Raw genomic sequence first — 21,232 nt, forward strand, 5'->3', positions numbered from 1 at the left:
TTCCGCTTTGCCGTGCCGTTCGTATCGTCAAACGCCTCGTTGCAGCGATAGCGACCATGCATTCATTTCAGTTGCCACCAGTTCAGGGAAAGACGTAAGCTCATCCATCGTGCTCAAGCGTGGTGATGCCGTGAACAGCTGTGGATACCTATCGGATACTTGCGACGGGTATCATCCTGCGCGTTCGAAATTGCATCAGTCGCCCCAAACCTTGGCATGATCTCCGTCCTACACGAAGAGGAGTTCAATTTGAATGCCCATATGCGACGCATTCATCTATTCGACGTTCCAGAGCATGATCTGATTCTCGCTCGCTGTTTTCGCTATTTCGTTAATCCATCTGCTCCTGCTCCTCAGGTTAGTGTTACGTTACACCATCACCAAAGAACCAATACTCGTGGCAGTCTGCGTTTGAACATCTCACTCAACTCTCTCGCGCACTATCAGGGCCTAGGCTTCTTCGGGTACCCTTACCTTAATGCGGCTTGTCCGTTCGGGAATCTCTGGACCCCCTCGAGGCGCCCTCGGGTGCTCGGATGTGAACTTCTAAGGTGAACAAACGAAACTCAAAGAAGCCTCCAGTGACGAATGCATACAAGTGGCACCATGATGCTGCGTGGCTTTTTCGCGTTACCCGCCGGCCCTGACATGCGAAGTGCCCAGAACGGTCCGAATCGCGCTGGATATTTGACGATCGAGGCGAGCGCCGCTCTGTCGAATTCTGCTGCTCTTTTCCTCTTTCGCCTTGTACACTATATCTCACTTCTGGCCATAGGCCACATAATCACTAGTCAATCTGAGTCGTCTATCGATACAACCTCTCCAACGTGCTCGGTCCAACCGCGGCGGCATGTTTCATGGTATGTACCTAGTCTACACCTCCGCGGTCAACATTTATCCTGACTTCTCACATATAGGTTCGGCGATCGCGGCGAAAGTGTTTCACGAAACCCCTGTACCATTAGCGTCCAGTAACTATGCACGTCATGGACAAACGACAAGAAAGCAAACTCTACTCAATCTTCTCGAGGCTTTGAATGAGCTGAACCAGGACAACATTGATGAACCACCTGCGGTTGCAGCAGGTGCGCATCTCCAAACCACGTACTCCGTGACTTTACTTATGTCTTCTTAGACACCGGGTATCCCTTGCAAGGCGACGAAGAACGAGAGTCCCGTAAGTAAACTTTCGTTGACACTGGCAGGCTGGAAGTGTTTATCCATGATCTCAAGCGAACGTCGATGAACGTGTTCAAATCGCTGGTGCCGAAGCTTTTGCACGATTTGAAAGGTAAGCATTATCGTCCTTTGATATATTGCGGAACCTGACTTTCTCGTACTACAGACGCATGGACAGTCTTGACAAGGAGGTAAGCATAGCTTGTGATTCTCCGAGTTGCACACAATAATGAGCGGACCGTGGCAGCTCCGGAATTTCGCAAACGCGGCGCGACAGCTGGGCAGCTCATCCGGCATCCTCTCCTCGGCATTCAAGCTTCGCGAGCGGCTCACCAAAGTTCTGTTCCTGTTCCGTGAGAACGCCGCCAATCTGTTCCCGCGCAAAGTCCAACGGCAGTCCAAGGAGTCCCTTGTCAACCCGAATCTCATGGATCGACGCAGGCGCGCGGCTGCCAAAACGAAAAACTTTCCGCAACCGCCGTCGGCGGGGCTCGTGTTGAACGAGAGCCTCGATGTCGAGACATTCCCCGACCAAATGGAAAGCTTCGCACGCGAGGTTGTCGTTTTCCTTAACTGCCTGAACGAGTTCCCGGAGTTCACGGACGAAGCCGTGAATGGCTCTATTCGGTCCTTCGAGGTAGACCTGAAGGTACGCGCGCTGCAGCTAATCTAGCAATATATCTCAATGAATACCTGATCCTGCGCGGTCTGGTTCTTTTCATAGTACTGGGCATCGTGTCTGTACGAATACAAAAGTGGGTCGCATGCCGTAGGCGCACTGCCTCCATCCAATTTCATTAAACAGAACACTAACTTTAACTTTTCCTGCTGCAGCTCAATTTCGCTTTCCAGCGGTTCAACGCTACATCCACGATCTCACGTCCGAGATAGGAGATCACATCGATAATATCACGGTCGCGCTGTCGATGTTTATTGAGATCGGTAAGTCGGGACTTCTTTGATCATCTCGGCCGTTAGCATAATGACTTACGGCATCTTCAGGTGTCCCCACCATCCGCTTTGCTCAGCAGCACACGGCCTCCAATCTCTTCAACCTGTCCACTATCGCCACCTTCTTTTCAGCCGTCACTGCCACGACGCTGCAGTTTTCGTACGGTCAAACAGGGACTTTCATCTTCGACCTTGTCAATGCCTTGTGGTTTACATCGCTCGTATTCAGTATTGCGGCGTCCGTCAACAGTCTATTAGGTCTTACCTGGCAGCAAGCGATATAGTACGTACCATCACCCATGAGTCCCCGGACGGGTTTTCATTGACCATTTAGCCGTTCACCCGGCCACCGTGTGCCGTGGTGGGTTTTGATATGGATCAAACGGTCCCCTCTCGTCTTCCTCGTGATTTCCGTCAGCTGTTTCTCAGCAGGACTCATGCTTTTCGCATACTCGACGGGTCAGGTATGTCTAGCTGTGCTTTGTGACGCTTCAAAGGTTTAACAGGATCCCTTCAGGGGTATGTAACCTGTACGATCACCACGACCTGTACGGTAAGTCTTCTTCATGTATGTCCTCTCGCTTCGCTAGTCTAAGGTCGGGCGGCAGGTAGTCACCTCGTTTGGCCTACTTGCTGTGTCCGCATGGTTCGCTTCAGAGCGCTGGATATTCCTCAAGCACAGAGGCCAGGTCTGGCTTCAGGATGTCCTCGTTGAGCGCATCACCGTGTTCATGCAAAACCCGACCGTACTTGCGACTAAGCGCGCTGCTGCCTCGTGCCGCGAGAAGATGTCCGAAGTCCCGACGTCCCTCCGGCGTGCTTCAACTATCGGTAGCTACGTGTTCAGCAAACGCGAGGAGGGCCCCGAGCTCCCCATATCCCGTCCCCCTGATGGCAACGGCGACGGGGCTAGGGCAAGCATGACTATGAGTCCACCCGGTCGGGCACCCACGTTCTCTTCCATCGTCAGCGCCATCGCGCCGTCTACTACTCTTGGTAGGTCGGACCGCGAGGACGGGGACGATGGGCGGAGCGAGACTGCCTCGACAACAAACTTTGACGCCCGGGAGCGGTTCATCAATGCGATTCGCACGGTCATAATGGAAAGCAAGCGACCCAAGTTGCCCCGTCGGATGTCCTCAGCGGCGGAGATCATCGCTGGCATGTCTCCCAGCCGCTTCGCGGAACCGGCCGTCGCTGCGCTGAGGAGTTCAAGGTTGGCTGCACTCGCACCGAAGTTAAGGGCGCTGGAGATTACGCAGGAGCTAGCGCCCCATGGCGCTTTAGTCAGACATATGCAGTTTTCACCGAACGGGAAATTCTTGGCTACATCGAGGTATGTCTTCGTACTTTACTCTCATTGGCCACACATTCATCTTATCGTAACTTACTTATATAGCTGGGACAAAACGTCGGTGTTATTCCGCGTCGGGGTAAGTACATCTTGGATCGACATCTTCTTTGTCCCGTTTTAGCTTCTGATTAACATTTAGGCACAACAAGAACCATTCACGATCCATCGTCTTCTGGTGCACGCTCGTGGGTTCATCGGCCAGGTGAAATGGTGCGTTTATACTCTTAACCCCGTTAACGACAGCGAAGCTCACAAAACTTCCTTGACGTCACTCTCTGGACTGGTCAGGTGTCCCTCAGGGCATATGCTGTTGACACGCTTCAATCGGGGAATCAAAGTCTGGTCGGATGTAAGCTCCGTTGCTTCTATCAACCCAATGGTGATACTGACGGACCCGGTGCCCAGGATGGCGTGTGTCGAAGGACCATTGAGCGCTCACGAGGGATACAGTCCATTGCGTGGGTGCCTGGGGCAGAACGTACGCGTAATACGTCATCGTCGCGCCCGTTCACTCTGCTGACGCGTCACCTGACCGTATAGACTTCCTATCAGTTGAGGGAAACGAGGTTTTCAGATTCGTGAGTCTGATGTCTACCGGCCTCGTGGTCACGCGCTTCGTTTCTGACCATGCGATCTCTTCTTCAGGATGTCGCAGGCCAAGTAAGCGCCCGGAAGGACCACAGTCTTTGTACAGAGATACTGATCCTGATGTCCAGATGCTTGACAACTACTTATTCGGGCGCATGCGATTGCACAACGTCGCTGTCACGAATGACGGCCAACGCATCTTGGGCGTGGGCGCCTTGATCTCTTCGCCCTCGGGACTTCATCCGAGCAGGTCAAGCCGGGTCGAGAAACGTGTCATTGGTGCGTGCTCTAGCACCATTGTCAGATTATGGTGTTGAAGATTTGTTTAGTGTACAACATGGAGTCTAAACATCTGGAAAGGTACTTTCTCCTAGTTTTGTGACAAATGTGTTGCTAACGTGTACCCAGTCAAATACCAGTTTACAGCGATGTCAAGGACATAACAATTTCCCGGAAGGCCAATCTCGCCTTGATCTCATACGAAAACAAGGTGAGCGTTTTCAAAGTTAACGGCCGTGCCACCTCATGACCTCGCCCCCAGACGCCTCCTCAACTATGGAAGCTCGAGCTCGTCAAGGACCGCGACCACGTTTCAACCGTCATGCGGCTCTCCTTGCGGCATACCTACATGCCGAAGTCAAACGTGGACTTCTCAGGGCCCAGCTATTTCGGTGGTAAAGAAGACCAGCTGGTGCTATGCGCTGGAAAAGGTGCGTAACTAGGCCTTCTATCCACCCTACTCTCGGGTTGAAAGCTGACCCCTTGATGATCGCAGCTGGCGACCTGCACATCTGGGACCGCGACTCCGCGGTGCTGCTGCACTACATCAGGCCGCAGGCGCTCGGCGATGTCACGTGTATAGCATGGAATCAAGCGACGGACGAACAGTTCATGTTCGCGACAGGGAGCCACGATGGGACGGTGAGGGTATGGACAAATCCGTCGGTCTTGGAGAGTAAGAACCATTCGACAAGCTCGACGGATGCGACCGCGAGCAGTCACCATCCGCATCCGCACGTAAACACGCACCAGCAACAACAACAGTACGCCAACGGCACTCCTCGCCCCAGTCATCTTCTGCGAGCGGCCGGTCGGCTGGCGACCATGGAGGAACCGCCAGACTCGCCGACGCCGACGAGTCCCACCATGCCGGATATGTTCGTGAGGGTGTGGCCCGCACCCGAAGACATCACTATCCGCAAAGAGAACACTAGCAAGGACAGGAGAAACGGCAAAGATAAGACACGGGAAAGGTCAAGAGATAGTAGGGAAAGGCAAAGGGACGCGAACCGGAGCCTCGCCAACAACCACAGCCAGTCCAGCCTGGTTACGCCGACTGCGGACGACGGACTACACACCCCTGCGAGCAAGATGACCAACGGCACCGGCAGCCGCTCGCAATCTAGCCTGGGCATGCACGCCGCTTACGGCGACAACTATAACGACACTGACACGCGATACACGCCAAAACACCACTACAGCCGCTCGAGCCTCGATGTGCCTAATCGTCGCGGGGAACACTCGACTTCGAGCCATAAACAGTACGCCAGCTCGAGCCTGGACGTCCCGCGGGACGAGAACTATAGCGCGAGCTCGAGCATGGAGAACATGAACGACCAGGGGGCGCGCGACCAGGCGCGCTATTACGGGAGCGAGGTGAGCTTTGGGTCGAAGGACGTGCCCAAGATGCCGTCGGATTCGATCCGAAACCGCGGGTATGGAGGCGGGGAATCGGGGCCTCCGAGGGAAGATTCAATGGGTACGCAGGAATCTGGTCCGCCAGGAAGGTTTGATGAATAAGGGACGAGGAGCACGACAGCTATGAGCGACATGATATGTGGGCACACTTGGGGATTCGGCCATGATATTCTTGGGTTTCGTTTTCGTATGCTCCCTCTTACAACTCGCGACCGCTAACGCTATGGGACTTCTTCGGGACATTTTACTTTTCATTTCACATTTTACACTATGTTCTTCGTATGTTAGATTCTGTTCTCTCACAGCTTATAGTACATCCTATGGACTTCATGGACATTGTCACGCCTTACATTACGACGCCGTATAGAAAATACTGATACGTACGCAACACGCGGTCTATTCTGGTTTCTTGCTTCACTACCTGCTTGTAGAGGTTAGATCTGTAGCTTATAGTGCATTGATGACTCGGATCCGGAATAAGTTATTGGTTGCATGTATTACATAGATTATTGGCCAATGTATATCATCTACTGCACAGGAGAGCGTGATTGTAAGGTGACGTCGAGATCGCTGGCGAAGTGGCCAGCTAGAATCCACTGTCATTTTGAATACCCGGAAGTGGCAGGGTGGGCAGGGATGTGTACACGCAAGCAAGGTACGCTGCAAATGACAACTATAACGCCGTCTCTACGATAGGTCGTTGCTAGTATCACTTGCCCAACCAAAAAGCGCAGACGAAGGAGAGGTGGGTGCGGGGAAGGCATCCAAGCGTACTCCGCACCTCTGAACTGTGACTATGCCATCATGGGCTCCGCCATCGGTATCGACGCTTCGGGCCTTTTCCCCTCCTTCCCTAGCCCTGCAGCTCTCTCGGACTCCTCTATGGTGTACGCGGGCACCTTGAGCTCTTTTAGTCTCCGCTTATGGACCTTGCTTCGCCAGTGTGAGCGGAGAGCGTGGTCCGTCTCGTAGTATCTGCTCGACAACAGCAGGGAAGTTATGGGAGGAGATGTGAGAGTGGGAGGGAAGAGAGGGTGGAGGGGACGCACTTTGCGCATTCGACGCAGTAGTGTTGTGCAAGGCCTGGTTTCTCGAGGTCGAGCGGTTGGGCCTCGAGAGCTGCGCGGTTCTGTGGTGATGTGAGATGATATCGTCTACCACGTCAAACGAGCTCTGCTACGCACCTTGGGATCCAGGTCAATCAGCTGGATCTGGTCCAAGTCCTTCGTTCGAGCCTGGGTGCAAACGCCAGTGTGTTAGTTCATCCAGCCCTCAGGACCTTTGGCCAAGCGTATCGACGCACCCGTGTCCTAGACGCCCTGTGTACATCTCTCTGAGCCTTATGTGTCCTCGAACGACGTAACCGGCCCATCGTATATTGTCGATGTGGTGAAGCTGAGTGCAGCAATCATAGGACGCTGGCTCAATACACTCAAGATAAAAACTCGGCACAAGCACGGAGCGCCTGGGTTATGTGATGGGAAACGGACCTTGGCATTGAAATGGTAACACTCGAATGAGCCTTGGGTAACCCAAAATCCCCTGAGAGTCGTTGAGGCGATCCCTCGTATCATTAAAATTATGACGCTTTCTTTGCTTGCCACTGTTTATTGCATTGCCTTGAAGCTCCGGTGGCGCCTTTGCGTGAAATTCCGTGTCTCCGTTGCATTTTGCACTGGATCTCCATTGTGACACTTTATCTGAGTTTGGTGTTCCCTCGTGTGGCGCTATGTGTGATATCATTGCTTAGCAACCTTTGCGTAAGTCCTAAAATGGTAACTAATTGGCAGACTGACGCGTATAAAGCAAGCCCCAGCATTTAGAATTTCCTCCCCATTGTTCTCTCCCGAGCTCTCGTAGTGGAACACCTGTTCTATGTAGCTATGCTCATGCAATCAAGCTTAACGGACGATTGCTGTAGATTTTATAGCTGTCCTCTAACCTGCATTGTGCTACCATATCTGAGACATCCTAGATTGCTGTCGTACCCAAGGAGTAGGTGTTCCGGATATTCCTGTTGCATATCTGTCTCTTCAGGACGTTTCCGGGATGCGTATAACGTGCTGTTGGCTTCCTCCCCGTTTTCTTTCTTCCCAAAGATTCGGAGATATCTTGCATGTGTCATGTCAATACATGTGCCGTTTGTTGTCAGCTTCAGCATTTCAATGCTGTTCCTGCCGAGTTGCATGTGTCAAACAAACATTAGCAGGAATTACTACCCTCCAAGACGTCTAGACTTCCCATTTTATACCAATACAATTCATCGTAAGTTATGTTATTTGAGCCTTCCAGCCTGAGTATGTGTGAACGGGGAATGTACATTGCTCACATATAGTCAGTACACATGCATTAATATTGCAGATAACCTCAAGCTATAGATTTGTAAGTATCGAAGCCGGCGAGGGCTACGACGTGTGCTCGTACGAGTTCAAAGGGGATCAAGGGAGAACCGAGCGCCAATCGATTGATAGGGAGTAACTACGAAATTGCGAGTATTTCAATCTTCGAAAGCAAAACCTCTAGGAAACGTGTGATGGACATGTGGTGGTCTAGGCACAGACACAATGCTACCCATACAGAGCTCTCGCTTTGTTTGTCATTTTTGACAGTTACACTACCAGGAAGTTTCGTAGAACATACTGCATGAGTCAGTGGTGCTGTGACCTGAACTCCAGGTGGAGCGCTATCGTAACCTTTGAGTTTAAGTCCCGATTTCCGTCCCCGATTTACAGTGGTGCATAAGTAGGAACACCAGGACATCCAATATTATTTCTCCAGCATCCATCCACCGTATCCATTGTATCATTAAAATTATGACCCTTTTTTTATTTGCCGCTATTTGCCTATTGCATTGCCTTGAAACTCCACTCCGAGACGAATTCCGTGGCGCTCTCCGTTGCAATTTGCACTAGATTTTCAGAGGGCTTTATCCAAATTTGGTGTTTCCCGGCGTGTCATTCTAAGTTAAATGTGCTAGATATGCATTACTGTAGTTTTTCGACCTTAGGTTCGCGGTGGCGTGGGAAGTCGGAGCTTTAACGCACTTTCCATAACCGTCTGTCCCCCCCTATAGGTTCGGCGGGCCAAACCGAGGGTGGACAGTTAGTTCGTGCTCGCTCAGCAGGCCTTGACACCGACAACGAAAATGATCATAATGGAAAATATAGGTACTGTATGCACTTTAACTAAGGTCCTGGCGGCGCTCTCAATAATGTTCCCGACATCGACACAAACCAAACCAACCTTGAGCTGGTCATTGGCACAGGTGCTCAAGATGTTGTGCTCACCCCTCCGACCCCGCTATGTATCAAACACTTTGCACTCATTGGTGCCTTGCCGGTTTATAAAGTACCCAACATGGTTGAGTCTTGCTAATTGAGTTCTGGGGGCACTGGGCTCCGCATGGCCCCTGCCATGGACAATGAGCCTGATGTGGTCTCCAATTCTCTACGAGTACCTGGATAGAAGGAATCCCTTGAGAACTTGATTAGATGGGGTGTTTAGCATGCAGCAATGGTAGCATAGGCTATCAGAATACTTTGAATAGGATTTCTTTAATATTTTCTAGTAATTTGATCATATTTATGCCTATTTTATGGTATGTCCCCCCTGTTAAGTTCGTGGCTTCAATTATGGGGTGGACTGTCCCCCCACATTAGGTTCGGTTCGTGGGGAGGGGGGGACAGGGGACCGAACCTAAGGTCGAAAAAGTACAGTAGTAGGAATAGCTACCCCAAAATATCCACATTTTACGTTCCATATCACCTCCATTTTTGCTGTACATTGCCCATAAATAGCCAATTGTGGATCGCGGGCAACCTTAAGCTATGGTGCTGTCACTTTGTTTGCCATTTTTAGCGATTTAGTCGCGGCCCCGGAAGTTCCGTGGCACACTTGGCATAAGTTAGTGGTGCTTTGCCCCGAAATTCTAGTAGTGATCTGTCCTGGACTTTCGGTACTCGTAAAGCTCTTATTTCACGTTTGCGGTTGACTACTAAACAACTTTTAATTGTTAATTAAGGGATATCGCATCCTACTCGTACTACAGTGACAAAACCGGGGAAAATTGTACGGCTATCTATTGCAAAGCAACCCTTATTTTCTTATATTGTCCTTTTTAACCGTATCTGACCTCTTAGTTGATATCCCACGCACTTCAATCGTAGTCAATTCTCAGTCGTTTTGGTTGTTTGACATTTATCTCGCCTGTACTACGGCCATCTGTCATGCATTCATGTCTCGGCCTTATTCTCCTATCGCCACTCTTGGGTGTTCGAGCGCGAGAAGTGGTATACATTGGAAGTAGCACGAGTAATCACTCAATCTAACCCAGTATCAACTACAGGAACTATAGTGTAAATAAACCGGAGTGGAACGAAGGTGTTGGCCTTGTGGTTATTATATGTATGTTCAGTCATGCGCGTGATGAACAGAAAGCATGGCATCGTCGGCACGTCAGCGGTGTCCGATGGCTGTGCTTCCCAGCCAACTGCTCGCTTCAATCGGATTGTTTCATGACATTCTGTTCTTTCGTAATATTAATGGCGCTACCGCAGGAGGGCGTACATGCTCAGAAATATGGGTTGGTCTTACGTTCTTTATCCCACATGAACGCGATCAGGTGCTGTTTATCACTGCACCCCATGATATCCTTCGTATCCAGACGGAATTGAGACAGAAAACATTACGGGCCAAGTTGTCTTTATTCCAGTGTCACGGTGTCCTTTAATGTCTCCCCGGTGAAATCAGAATCTGCCGCTGGACTCCAGCTTGATCGCTAGCACTAGTATTAGTGCAATATCTATGATGGATTGGTTGATGCTGTGGAGTTTCAGGTGAGCCATATTTACCTCTAGGGTATCGGAAAAAATTAGAAGCAGCACTGCGTTGGATATGGTCATCCGTCATTATCGATGGTCGTGAAACGCTTCGTTGGCTCGGAATGTTCCCAGGTACCGAATTATATACAGCGTACCATAAAGACCCGGAACAGCTCACGATCCCGCTTTCCCTGGACCCTTCTGCTACCTCCATATGACTATTCCTCCGATTATGGTTGATTCCCTTTCTCCACTCACCCTGTTTCAGGAAGGCCTGCGTTATGGAAACTATATGAAGATGGCAAGTGCCACCTTGGTGGTTTATGACTATTTGGTGTCATTGGGTCGGGAGGTGCGATGGTTGAATGGATATGTGTATCAGCAAATTCTGACACGCAGAAGGTCCCACTTTTCTGGTTTAGCTCGAGGTCACTGAGCAAAGCACTTTATATGATTGTATGGTTGAAGGATATTTGGTTTGTAATGGCTCTCATTGACGCCGCCGTCAGACTCGATACCTGTCTCTGTTTTTAATATTGTGAGTGTGTCATCGATGAGTACTTCGTCTGTGCATGAGCTCATCCCAAATTTCGTATGGTCCAGAGAGCAAGCGGTTTCGTGTAATAATTCAATCTTTTCACTCGTCGCATTGCTTACTTTGTTCATACCCTTCATAGATCCGTCGCATAAATACTCGGTGATGCTTGGGACTGCTCTGCTATCTTTCGTTCTGAGTGTTGTGTTTGCTGCTCTGTGCCAAGGTGGGTTTTTTCCTACAGACTGACCCCTACATCTTATCAACCGTATACTGACCGAGCTTGCAGCCGTGGTTACCATTCGAGTTTGGTACTTATTTGAGGCAGAGAGAACCATTCGACTTATTGTGATCATATTCTACGCAATTTGCGCTGTCAGCAGCGCTATTTGCCTTGCCTTTCTGTCACATGGTCTTCTGGGTGAAGTCCTTGGGGTGACAATACTTGGTGAAGCCCCTGGTACCCAGGGTCTGTGGTGGCTGTTTGTTCCTTCCGTGGTACTCCATACTGTCATTTTTGCGCTCACTTTGTACAAAACGAGGAATATTGGGTCGCCACAAAAATCGTCGGTTAAACGACTCTTGAAAGAGTGAGTTGGGTATCTCTTGACTTGTCAATGTGATAAGATCATCATTAAAATTAACTAGGTGTTTCTTTGTCTATATATTCGCTTCCGGTAAGAGGAAAATGTCGCACCCCGGTGCACAAATGTTACGGTCTGACTGGCTGATCCATCTAGCTGTTTTTATCCTCGACATAGTTGTTTTGTCGCCAGCGGGATCAGGGCTGCGTTATGTCCGTTCTTTTCACTCAGCTAGCTCGCCGTTCTGACGTTTACACCTTTAGTTACCTATGGCAATCTTGCTTGGACAGTAAGCTTGATCATAATACTTTCACGGTCACGAAGTGAATAGCAACGCTCGTTATATCATAGATTACAGACGGCAGTCATAATCGTGGTGACTTGTCGCACTTTAATCAACCTCCGCTCGCTTTCGGACACGTTGGATATTGATCCTAGCTGGCTTTTAAACGCCACAGAGCTCAGTCGAGTACGATGCTATGAAGAACAAAGAGGAGAGCTTGTCGTCGAAACGACTCCGATCGCTCCGTTAAGGATGTCTGATTATGGCGGGGATACAGATAGTGACGTGCGTAGCTCTGCTATAATTCATACATGTTACACTACCACATAGAACCTTAGCGCTCTGCTCGTAGGATATCGCCTTGCGACTTGTTAAGTGCTTAATGTTGAAAGCGATAACATACTGGACCTCACTCGACTCCTAACACTTACGACTTATTGCTACATCAAGTTGTTGTCAAACTGCTGTGAGGTGAGCACGGTTGCTGAGATCAAAAATGTTCGGGTGACTCCGAGCCGCACATATTGCCGAGGGCCGGTGCAGCCTGGAGCCTGGTTCCTCCTGGTTCAACATCACTCGCAGTCTCTCCCAATATGCGTCTATCATTGATTTTGTCATGAGGGGAACACGTTCCACCACACGAAGCAGTTTCCAGTACTGCCATGTACCACCGCACTCGCAATCGCGCCTTGTACAGCCCCTACACGTGTTGCCCATCCCGCCTTCGCGCGACGCGTGTCCGGTAACATGGTCGCCTCATTGCAGCGGCGATTGACCCCTTGAGTCGCCTACTTATAGAGCAAGGAGATCATCTAGCGAACCCTAGCCCAAGCAACACACCACCACCTACTACCATGAACAACGCCTCTCTTTGCGACGTGAGTACACTGCCTCTACGCCCCGGAACGCTCTTGATGACGCGCGATCTGTCTAGAGCTGCCACAAACGCCCCAAACATGCCAATCACCGTTATTGCGGCAAGACGTGTGCAGCAGCAGCTCAAGTTGCCGCTCCCGCACGTCGCAAGGCTCACGCGCAAGGCCAAGGTCATGCGAGTGGTCAGCCAACGGCAAAGTCACGAAATGCCGGCGCGAATGCAGCTGGAAATCAGACTCAATCGCCGGCTCAGCTCTGCAAGGTGCGCTTCCCCTTTCTCGGCAGCCGTGCTGAGTATTGATGTGTGAGTAGGCCTGCAAGAAGAAACCCGCGTTCGGCGGCTTCGACTACTGCGGCAAGTACTGCGCTAGCCAGGCGGGCAAGGCAGCGTCTCAGCCCGCTCAAGCAAAGCCTCGGAACGCTCCCTCTGCTACTCCTGCAAAGGCCCCATCGAAGCCGTCTGGAGGGAAGAACACATCCGTACCTGCACCTGCATCTGCGCCTGCGCAGAAGCAGCACGGTAACGTTCATCAAGCTCCCGCTCAAGGTGAGTTCAGACTATCATCGCATCGGTCCTTGGACTCAACCCTAGACCCAGCCCACCCAGACACCGATTCCGATGACGACTATCTAGACGCCTACCCAGACTCAGACTCGGACCTCGACGCCTACCCCTCCGGGTCCGAATCCGAGCCGGACGACTCCGATCCGCCCACACCCGTTATGCCCACCCTGCCTTCCGCTCAGCATAGCGGAAGCGGCAAGAAGGCCAGTGCTCAAGCTGGCCATGGGGCATCCCACCAGACCAAGCAGGCGGGAGCAGGAGCGGCGCAGGTCGGGCAATGCCTCATCCCGCGATGCGGCAATGCACCGTACGTCGACAGCAAGTCTGGGGTGGCGTCCGACTTTTGCTCATCGAGACACCGAGAGTACGTTATCTCCTCGCCTTTCCTGCCTGATGAGGTACAAGTGTGCTGATGAATGCTGCTGATCTGTAGAGAAGCGGTGAGTATCGGACAGGCCGATGGCTGTATCATGTGCAGGAAGTTCCCGCAGGGGAGTAACGACTACTTCTGTAGCCGTGCTTGTAGGGAGCAGGCGCTGAAGAAGCCGTGAGGATCAACTTTACACGGTCCTCGTAGTTTGTTGTACCTGTAGTGGTCCTATTTATTCGTCTGTATCGTGTTGTACCATCAATGTACCTCTTCAATCTGTCCGAACTTCTTCATATGGACGACCGCGCATGTCCGTTCAAGAAGTGCTCGTAAGAGCAGTCTCGGTCAACTTCCCTGGCTTGTCTACGGGGAATACTATGCAATCAGATATTAGCTTGTGAGCGCTATTATAAATGCCACAGCATTTGCTGCAGGCTCCTATGTGTAGTGGTGTCTAGAGGTACGAACGTCAGTACAAAAAATGAACTTCTTGAATCAGCGGTGGCGTCCTTGTTGACTTCTCACAGCAACACACAACGAATAGACGCCTACATCCGAGACGGTGCAGCAAAGCCCCCGGTGGCCGCTCAAAGGTGCAGGTGGCGTCCTCAGAGACTACATATAAATCGTTACAAACACCTCCGCCATTACCCATCTTACCTCGTCAACCGCTCTTGCCTAGACCCTAGTTTTATCCTCGAAGCCCTCTCCATCAGCAACGATCATGCAAGCCGCTGTCAACATCACCCACACTTCACTTTTCACGGTCAACGACGACTCGACAGAGCTCACCGGCCCCAGGGTCGTCCTGGACATTTCCTACTGCCACGCAGGCGGCTCGAAAGAGGATCGCTGCGATCTATGCGAGACAAAGAAGCGTTACGGTGCACTCAAAGCAGATAACGACTATTTGAAGTGGAGGATCACCTGTTTTGAGAACGACGAGGCGACGCTCAGCCGTGCACTCGAGTGTGTTCACGATGAAATCCGAACGAAGACACAAGCGTACGACAAGATGGAGGAGCATTTCGCTATCTCGCAGACGCGGGTGGAAGAGCTCGAGCAAACAGAGGCCAGGCTCACCCTCGCACGAGATGCGCTCAAGAACGAGAGTAGGAAGCTCGTGAGGCAACTACAGGCGACGAGATCAGAGCATGCGGAAGATAAGGAGCGCCTCAAAGCTACGCACGAGGCGAATGCCAGGTTACTGAAGGAGAAAGACGCACTCATTGGCCAACTCGCTACAGAGAATCATAAGTTGTCGAATTGTCTCAAGGACGAGAAGCTATCTGGAGCAGAAGCACGCGAACACGACGCACAGTTCATCGCAAAGTTACAGCGGACGACGGCTAAACTGGAAGCCGAGAGGTCACAACTCATTGAGAAGATGGCTAGACTTGAGCGAGAGCTCAATAAGGAACACCAGGCGGAGTCTTCACAGAACCAAAACGGGGAGCTCCTGCGGGAGAATCGTATACTTGCTTCACAAAACGACGTGCTGAAGGAGAGCAAGGAGGATCTGAAGCGGAAGCTGAACAGCGCGAACGAGAATTTCGAGCGACTGAAGATCATGGTGAACGACGCTCGGCACCAGAATGAGAGCTTGGTGAAGGAGAATGGTAGAATGGTGATGAAGAGCAAAGCAATGAAGCATGACGCAGAGGCATTGGCGGATGAACTTGCGAAGACGAGGCAGGAGCTGGCAGGTTATCAGAAGAGAGCAAGGCGTATCAACGGACATAGCAAGGACATTGAGCATCTTAGCAGGAGAGCTTGAAGAGCAAAGATTTGTAGACTTGGTTTATAGATGGAGTTCTGCCAATAAAAGGACTTTATGTCGATATGTTGTGTCAGTAGATAGCTGAAGAGGTTGGAAAAGCAGTGATTGGCGAGATTCCGGCTCGTTCCGGATTTCGCCGGGGCATCACTCCGGATGTTTGCCCGGAAAGCGTTCTAAAAGAGCGTGTGAAATTATTACAATTAGGATCTTTTGGCCTGATTTCAGGCTAAACTTGTCGTAATTTCAGCTGAAACATTAGAAATCGCGTTCAGGGTTTATCATTTCCCGTCTCGCAGCCTCCGTTTTCCCTCGGCCGATCGCCCTTCGCCGCGACGACTTCTACACTTTCCTTAATACCAGAATTGATGAAAAAGTATGAAGGTGTACCATCAAAAAGACTTGACATGGATTTTGATTTCCAAATCACTGAAGAATCGTATCAAATTTGAGGTTTCTGACTTATGTCGAGGATTGTCAGCTCGATAGCTATCTTCTCATTAATCCTCGATAACCTTTGCACATTGAAAAAGGCAACCCGTATGCAAGGGGCACTGATCAAGGTGAGCTATCTTTGTCTCTACAACGCTAGTCACGCTCATGCGTCCGCTACAGTTCAGTTCGTCCGAGTGATAATGGTAGTAGGAATTCGGATTAGCCCTAACAGAAATTTGCCAGAGTGTCAGAGAGTTGGTAAATCTCAACGCGAAGGTGTTTATCCCTTTCGGATTCGAACCAAGATACCAGTCCTAACGTATCTCCATCTCGATCTCTTGTCGAATACCGATCACGGCATGCTGCTATCATTTTATCAATCCTGCTCATCATAGTTGACTTAGCTTTGCGTACCTTGTTTGGATTCTCCCAAGCTTTCTCCGTACCATGCTCCGACTCATTAGCACTATCAGCAGCTTTATAAACATCTGCGTGGCTACGGTTATGGAGTATCCAGCGTCCGTTCAGTCTGCAATTCGTCAGTCACGAGCAGCAAGAAAAGGAAAGCCGAAGCCACTAACGCTGCCATTAAAGCGTTGGCGTATACTGTGTCGAAAGGTTGTAAGCAGAAGATAAATTTTAACCTCTAATTCACGAGAGCAAGCTCACCAGAGCCGAAAAGGGCATACGCGGACATCCATACATCTGATGCTACTCGTTAGCCAGATGGTCAAGGACGTGTATGCAGCGCTCACAGTTATGAGGCTGCGCGAGAAACTATTCAATGCGTCAGTTGCACTCACGGCCATGATAAAGTACCGTGATACTCACAAGTATCAGGATCAGGGAAGACATCAGGCTAAAGCGCATCGTCATTCGAAAATACTTGAGAGAATACGGATAGGAGTTACCAGATACAAAGTCCAGTTTCTGTTAATTGATTTGTTAAACAATGGAACTCCGTTCAGCCAGGTGGACGAGCTTACCAACGGTCCACAGAATTAGTCGATCGATGATGCGAGACGTTCTGTGGGACCAGCGGGTATTATTATCAAATATAGCATAGTGTTTGGAAAACACCTGCATACGTTGCAAACGTTCCGATTCTCCGCTTGGTCCAAAGATAATAAGCAATTACTGATGAGACCCAGATATCGGAGATGAACGCTGACACAAACGCGAGTATGATCGAGATATGTGCACGAGGGTAGTACTCCATGGCTTCCGGATAGATGCAAGCCTTGGCCACGGTCATAAGTCCCGGCACCTGTCGAAGACATGTAAGGAATACGCCACAGGCCGTAGGCATCCATGATTTCTCGGATATCTTCCAAAGTCGATAAACAAAAACGACTGAGACCATGGTCAGATAGGCAGGCAACTACCGAACTCATTTTCAACCATTACATACCTGCACAACAAATGCAACAATGGCTGTCAACAGAATGACCGCGATCATTGGCTTATCTATCGTCAGAAGCGACAGCGGCGACTCCATAGCGACCACAGTCATGTCCCAGAGTACGGCGCATTCACACACGAAGTGCGCGAGCTGAAGTGCCCTAACCCCCCATCAGTAGGATAGACTAAATGACGTACACCTCACAAGGTTGGAACTAACTAACATGAGAAAGGACGCCTGAAAGAAGTGGGATAAATAAGTCAGAGTACCTTAAGATTTGCCGAGAAAACGTACCACTGCTTTGAACAGCCACCTGTCCTCGGGGAATCTTGTAAAGTAGATGTATGCCTGCACGAAGAATGCACCTGTGACAAATGCATTTGCGAGTACACCGGCTTCCACGGGCCCTACAATTAGGCTAGGGCTCGGAAGTGGAAGGGAGCTCGAAGTGGAAGAAGACATGCTGAACAATGAAGCAGATATTCAGACAATGATGCGGAGGGAGAGGACGCCGTAGGAAAGGTTATAAGAAGAGCAAGTCCAGGGGTGAGCCGCTCAATGAGCGGGGCTAGTCCAAAGATAAACCATCTTGATCACTCGAAGATATAAGCTGTGTCCCGTAACCCGAATACCGCGGTATGAACTGGTATGAAGTGGAATCAAGAGGCAGTTGCTGAAATATCATAGATGTTCTGATGGAGAAGGTATTGGTCTAGCTCTGCCATGCTGTTGTGCTTGTGTCTATTCACTGAAGAAAGCTGCATATTTGTAGACCGTTTGCCACATATTGATGGAGGTTGCGGTGTACCGAGCCTCTGTGATATGCACATCGAAATACCTTATTGTATCTATCCATGCGCTCTTGCCGTCGGAAAGCCGCAGGCCCACACTCAAGGGAAGAGTGTTAGGACAGCCTGATTACTGCACGGATTCAGGTAAGCGACGCAAAGTCACCAAGGAGCCACCCACGGCATTGAACGTGAACCTTGTCTGACCTCGTTAAGCGTCCTCCTCGAGCTTGTTTGCGCTCATCGCACCAGCAGATCAAGTTTTCTCCCTTTCTCTGGGCCAAGCGCACAGTTCCATAAGAAGATAGCTTAGAGCCCAGGCTTGGTTGAGATGCTCGCAAGATGTAAATAGACTTACGGGCCGGACGCGCGTATCACCACGAGGCTGGCAGATGGCCAAACAGTGTGCATGCGCTATCGATCGCCCCCAGATCATTGTGCGTTTCAACCTCTGACTTGTAGACACATGCATCCCGCCTTACGACTCGACGAGATCTTGCTCGATGTTGCACTTCACGTCCCGTCGAATGGGGATCTTTTGACTATGGCTCAGCTATGTCGCTCCACCAACGGGCCAGCAATCGACGTTTTGTGGTCGAATTTACCATCAATCATTCCCCTAGTTCGATCTCTCCCATCCGACCTCGTCGAAAGAACGGAAAGAGTGTGAGTTGTTGCGAGTAACATGGACTGTCAGGTCATCGGATAGCTTATTATTGTTCCAGGTACTGTGGAAATACCACACCTCAATCGATAACACAGCAATACAAATTCACTCGGCCTTTCACCCCCGCTGACTGGGCCATCTTCCGCAGGTATTCAAGTCGGGTGATTAAGCTGCGCGGGGCACAATCCATGCTTAGCAAGATTTCGGGAAGTCGTCGCATACCCATCACCCAAAAGGTCGACCCCATGGTCTTCGACATCCTCCTCCCGCCACTATCCGTGCAGCCATTGTTCTCAAAATTGCGGGACTTGACTTGGGTGGACTCGGATACAGAAAAGGAGTTCGGGTTTCTTCGCTTCCTTTGCAGCCCATCGATGACTTCGCTTCGTATCCGCCCAATCAATTTCAGCTTAGCGACATGGAGCCTTATTTCGCAACTGGGCAACATGTGTCCGTCTATCACGATTTTCTGGTGGCAGCATGCCATGGATCAAACGCATCTCCCCGACAATGTTATCAAAGTCATATCAAACGTCGCAAGGGAATGGGTTCATCTCAGGAGTTTGACGACTCCTATCCTTGACTTCAGCCAGGCGTTCAAAGATGTATCCTCCTTCAAATCGTTACAGGACCTGTCTACTGCCCTTGATGGTCGTCGTATGAGTTCTACCATGAGGAGGTCCTTCGCACTCCCCGCTTTGAGCAATCTGATACTGCGAGCTCCTCCTCAACACTCCATGGAAACCATTGCGACCCTTATAGAGAAAATGAGCATTGCGCCCAGCGATGTGAGTTTTGACGCAGATTTAACCTCCGAGAACGCGATATTCCGGCTCCTTGATGCCCTTTCCCAGCATTGCGAGTACAGCACCCTCAAGAATATACGAATTACGGAATTTGACAACACCCCGGCGAGCATTGATACCCACTTCACCTTGTCTTCTTCCATGATATGTCCCGCGTTCTATTTTGGTGAACTCACTCGGCTCTCACTGCCAACTGGACACTGCGCGATCTGTTTTGTTCAACGACAGCAATCTCCTCAAGCTCGCCGATGCTTTTCCAAAACTCATTGATCTATGTATCAACGAACGCTGTGGCTGGCAGACTCATTCGAATGTCACCCTGCGTGCTCTCCAAGAGCTCATCGGCCGCCTCCCAGATCTCGAGTCTCTCATAATCGCCATCGACGCAGAGCGCACACAGCTAAAAGAAAGCGACCTTGAGATGGCCGTGAACGCAGCCGGACTCCATGGAAGGAATGCCCGCACCGTGAAAGCCCTTTTTTGCCTCGACTTGCTTGACTCGCGCGTAAGCGAGCCCAATATTCCCATCATCGCAGCTTTCCTTTCGGACCTATGCATCAACGCCGATTGGCTCAACTACTGGGCGTTCACTGGAGCGAAGAGTGATGGAAGAGACGTACAAAATGACGCGAGTACGCAAAGACGGAGGTGGGACGAGATCAGAAAGTTGACAGGTGTCATGCACCAAGTCAGGAGGCAGGAAAAGGCTCGATGGACGGGGGATTCGGATATACAGTGTTCGTGACGGGAGCTTGATAGTGCTCCACGGAAGGCAGGAGAATACGATAAAACATCTAGTTAGTGTAAAATAAGTACGGGATATGCCAAAAAATGATCAGACATGCGCCAAAAATTGGGGGCTCACTCTCAGTCACATTGGTGAACCTGTACTGTTTCTTCATGTATATCGTTGGCCTTCAAAATTGTCGGTGCTAACAAACACACCTCTGTGAAAACAAAAGTGGAATTTATGCCTTAATCGTATGCTTTTCACAATTTGCAGGCGTAGTGATGGTAGGCTGAGGATCGTAAGCATCTTGGAGCTCACATCCGGTGGACGTTGCAGGAGATACCGTACGGAACCTGTGGGTCCCAAGTGTTATTGGAGTGTCGCACATAGAAGCGTAATGGACGGACCTAGTGTTGTGCAGGGCCGGGCTTGGCCTGAAAGCCCTGGCTTTGGCCTGGCTTTTGAGGGCTCGGGCTTTGCAAAACCCTAGGCCAGGCCCTGACATAGGGCCAGGGCTTGGCTTGGGCTTGGCTTGGGCCTAGGCCAGGGCTTTCACTATAAAATCATGTATTTTGCTTCCTTTGTGCATAAAAAATTAGAGTGGTCCATTTTCAACTCAATGAAGCTATCAGGATAAATCAGACAGTAAAAAACAGTGAAGACATTGACTTTTGATTGTGTCACAATAATCACTGTAGTAAAAGACACTTATTCATCCAAGTCTCAATGGTTCTCATTGTCTGAAATACCTAAAATTAAGTCTCCAAGCTCATCATCATGCTTCTCAACAGTCATTTCATCAATAACATTGCCCTCAGTCATCT

The 21,232-nt window shown here is 50.3% G+C and overlaps 6 protein-coding genes across 6 annotated transcripts; 4 read left to right on the plus strand and 2 right to left on the minus strand.

Moving 5' to 3' along the window:
• Positions 1–850: 850 nt before the first annotated feature.
• On the plus strand, positions 851–5,872 carry CONPUDRAFT_155557 (uncharacterized protein; the record flags this gene model as incomplete). Its single annotated transcript, XM_007772422.1, has 23 exons — positions 851–860; positions 918–1,085; positions 1,136–1,177; positions 1,234–1,291; positions 1,346–1,370; positions 1,427–1,828; positions 1,904–1,934; positions 2,014–2,121; positions 2,182–2,413; positions 2,465–2,594; positions 2,648–2,683; positions 2,739–3,466; positions 3,530–3,563; positions 3,624–3,694; positions 3,773–3,833; positions 3,890–3,962; positions 4,025–4,062; positions 4,130–4,144; positions 4,201–4,351; positions 4,402–4,432; positions 4,481–4,562; positions 4,614–4,782; positions 4,848–5,872. 23 exons carry the CDS (start codon positions 851–853, stop codon positions 5,870–5,872), a joined length of 3,720 nt encoding a protein of 1,239 aa, XP_007770612.1.
• A 360-nt stretch (positions 5,873–6,232) lies between these two features.
• Positions 6,233–7,192, minus strand: CONPUDRAFT_83275 (uncharacterized protein). The gene is made up of 4 exons (XM_007772423.1): positions 7,074–7,192; positions 6,955–7,005; positions 6,820–6,899; positions 6,233–6,745 (listed from the first exon to the last, which is right to left on the minus strand). The coding sequence occupies exons 1-4, from the start codon at positions 7,140–7,142 to the stop codon at positions 6,565–6,567; spliced, it is 381 nt and encodes a 126-aa protein (XP_007770613.1). The 5' UTR covers positions 7,143–7,192; the 3' UTR covers positions 6,233–6,564.
• A 5,395-nt stretch (positions 7,193–12,587) lies between these two features.
• CONPUDRAFT_166738 (uncharacterized protein) lies at positions 12,588–14,084 on the plus strand. The gene is made up of 5 exons (XM_007772424.1): positions 12,588–12,870; positions 12,927–13,130; positions 13,181–13,415; positions 13,467–13,797; positions 13,867–14,084. The coding sequence occupies exons 1-5, from the start codon at positions 12,847–12,849 to the stop codon at positions 13,982–13,984; spliced, it is 912 nt and encodes a 303-aa protein (XP_007770614.1). The 5' UTR covers positions 12,588–12,846; the 3' UTR covers positions 13,985–14,084.
• A 443-nt stretch (positions 14,085–14,527) lies between these two features.
• CONPUDRAFT_155560 (uncharacterized protein) lies at positions 14,528–15,580 on the plus strand (the record flags this gene model as incomplete). Its single annotated transcript, XM_007772425.1, has 1 exon — positions 14,528–15,580. The coding sequence occupies one exon, from the start codon at positions 14,528–14,530 to the stop codon at positions 15,578–15,580; it is 1,053 nt and encodes a 350-aa protein (XP_007770615.1).
• Positions 15,581–16,329: 749 nt separating this feature from the next.
• Positions 16,330–17,879, minus strand: CONPUDRAFT_74435 (uncharacterized protein; the record flags this gene model as incomplete). Its single annotated transcript, XM_007772321.1, has 11 exons — positions 16,330–16,377; positions 16,430–16,544; positions 16,597–16,621; positions 16,685–16,720; positions 16,771–16,792; positions 16,819–16,841; positions 17,002–17,042; positions 17,104–17,282; positions 17,427–17,577; positions 17,641–17,654; positions 17,712–17,879. The coding sequence occupies 11 exons, from the start codon at positions 17,877–17,879 to the stop codon at positions 16,330–16,332; spliced, it is 822 nt and encodes a 273-aa protein (XP_007770511.1).
• Positions 17,880–18,671: 792 nt separating this feature from the next.
• Positions 18,672–20,423, plus strand: CONPUDRAFT_74436 (uncharacterized protein; the record flags this gene model as incomplete). Its single annotated transcript, XM_007772322.1, has 3 exons — positions 18,672–18,871; positions 18,931–19,660; positions 19,980–20,423. The coding sequence occupies 3 exons, from the start codon at positions 18,672–18,674 to the stop codon at positions 20,421–20,423; spliced, it is 1,374 nt and encodes a 457-aa protein (XP_007770512.1).
• Positions 20,424–21,232: the final 809 nt, after the last annotated feature.

Source organism: Coniophora puteana, assembly GCF_000271625.1.
Source record: "Coniophora puteana RWD-64-598 SS2 unplaced genomic scaffold CONPUscaffold_9, whole genome shotgun sequence".
Classification (NCBI taxonomy): Eukaryota; Fungi; Basidiomycota; class Agaricomycetes; order Boletales; family Coniophoraceae; genus Coniophora; species Coniophora puteana.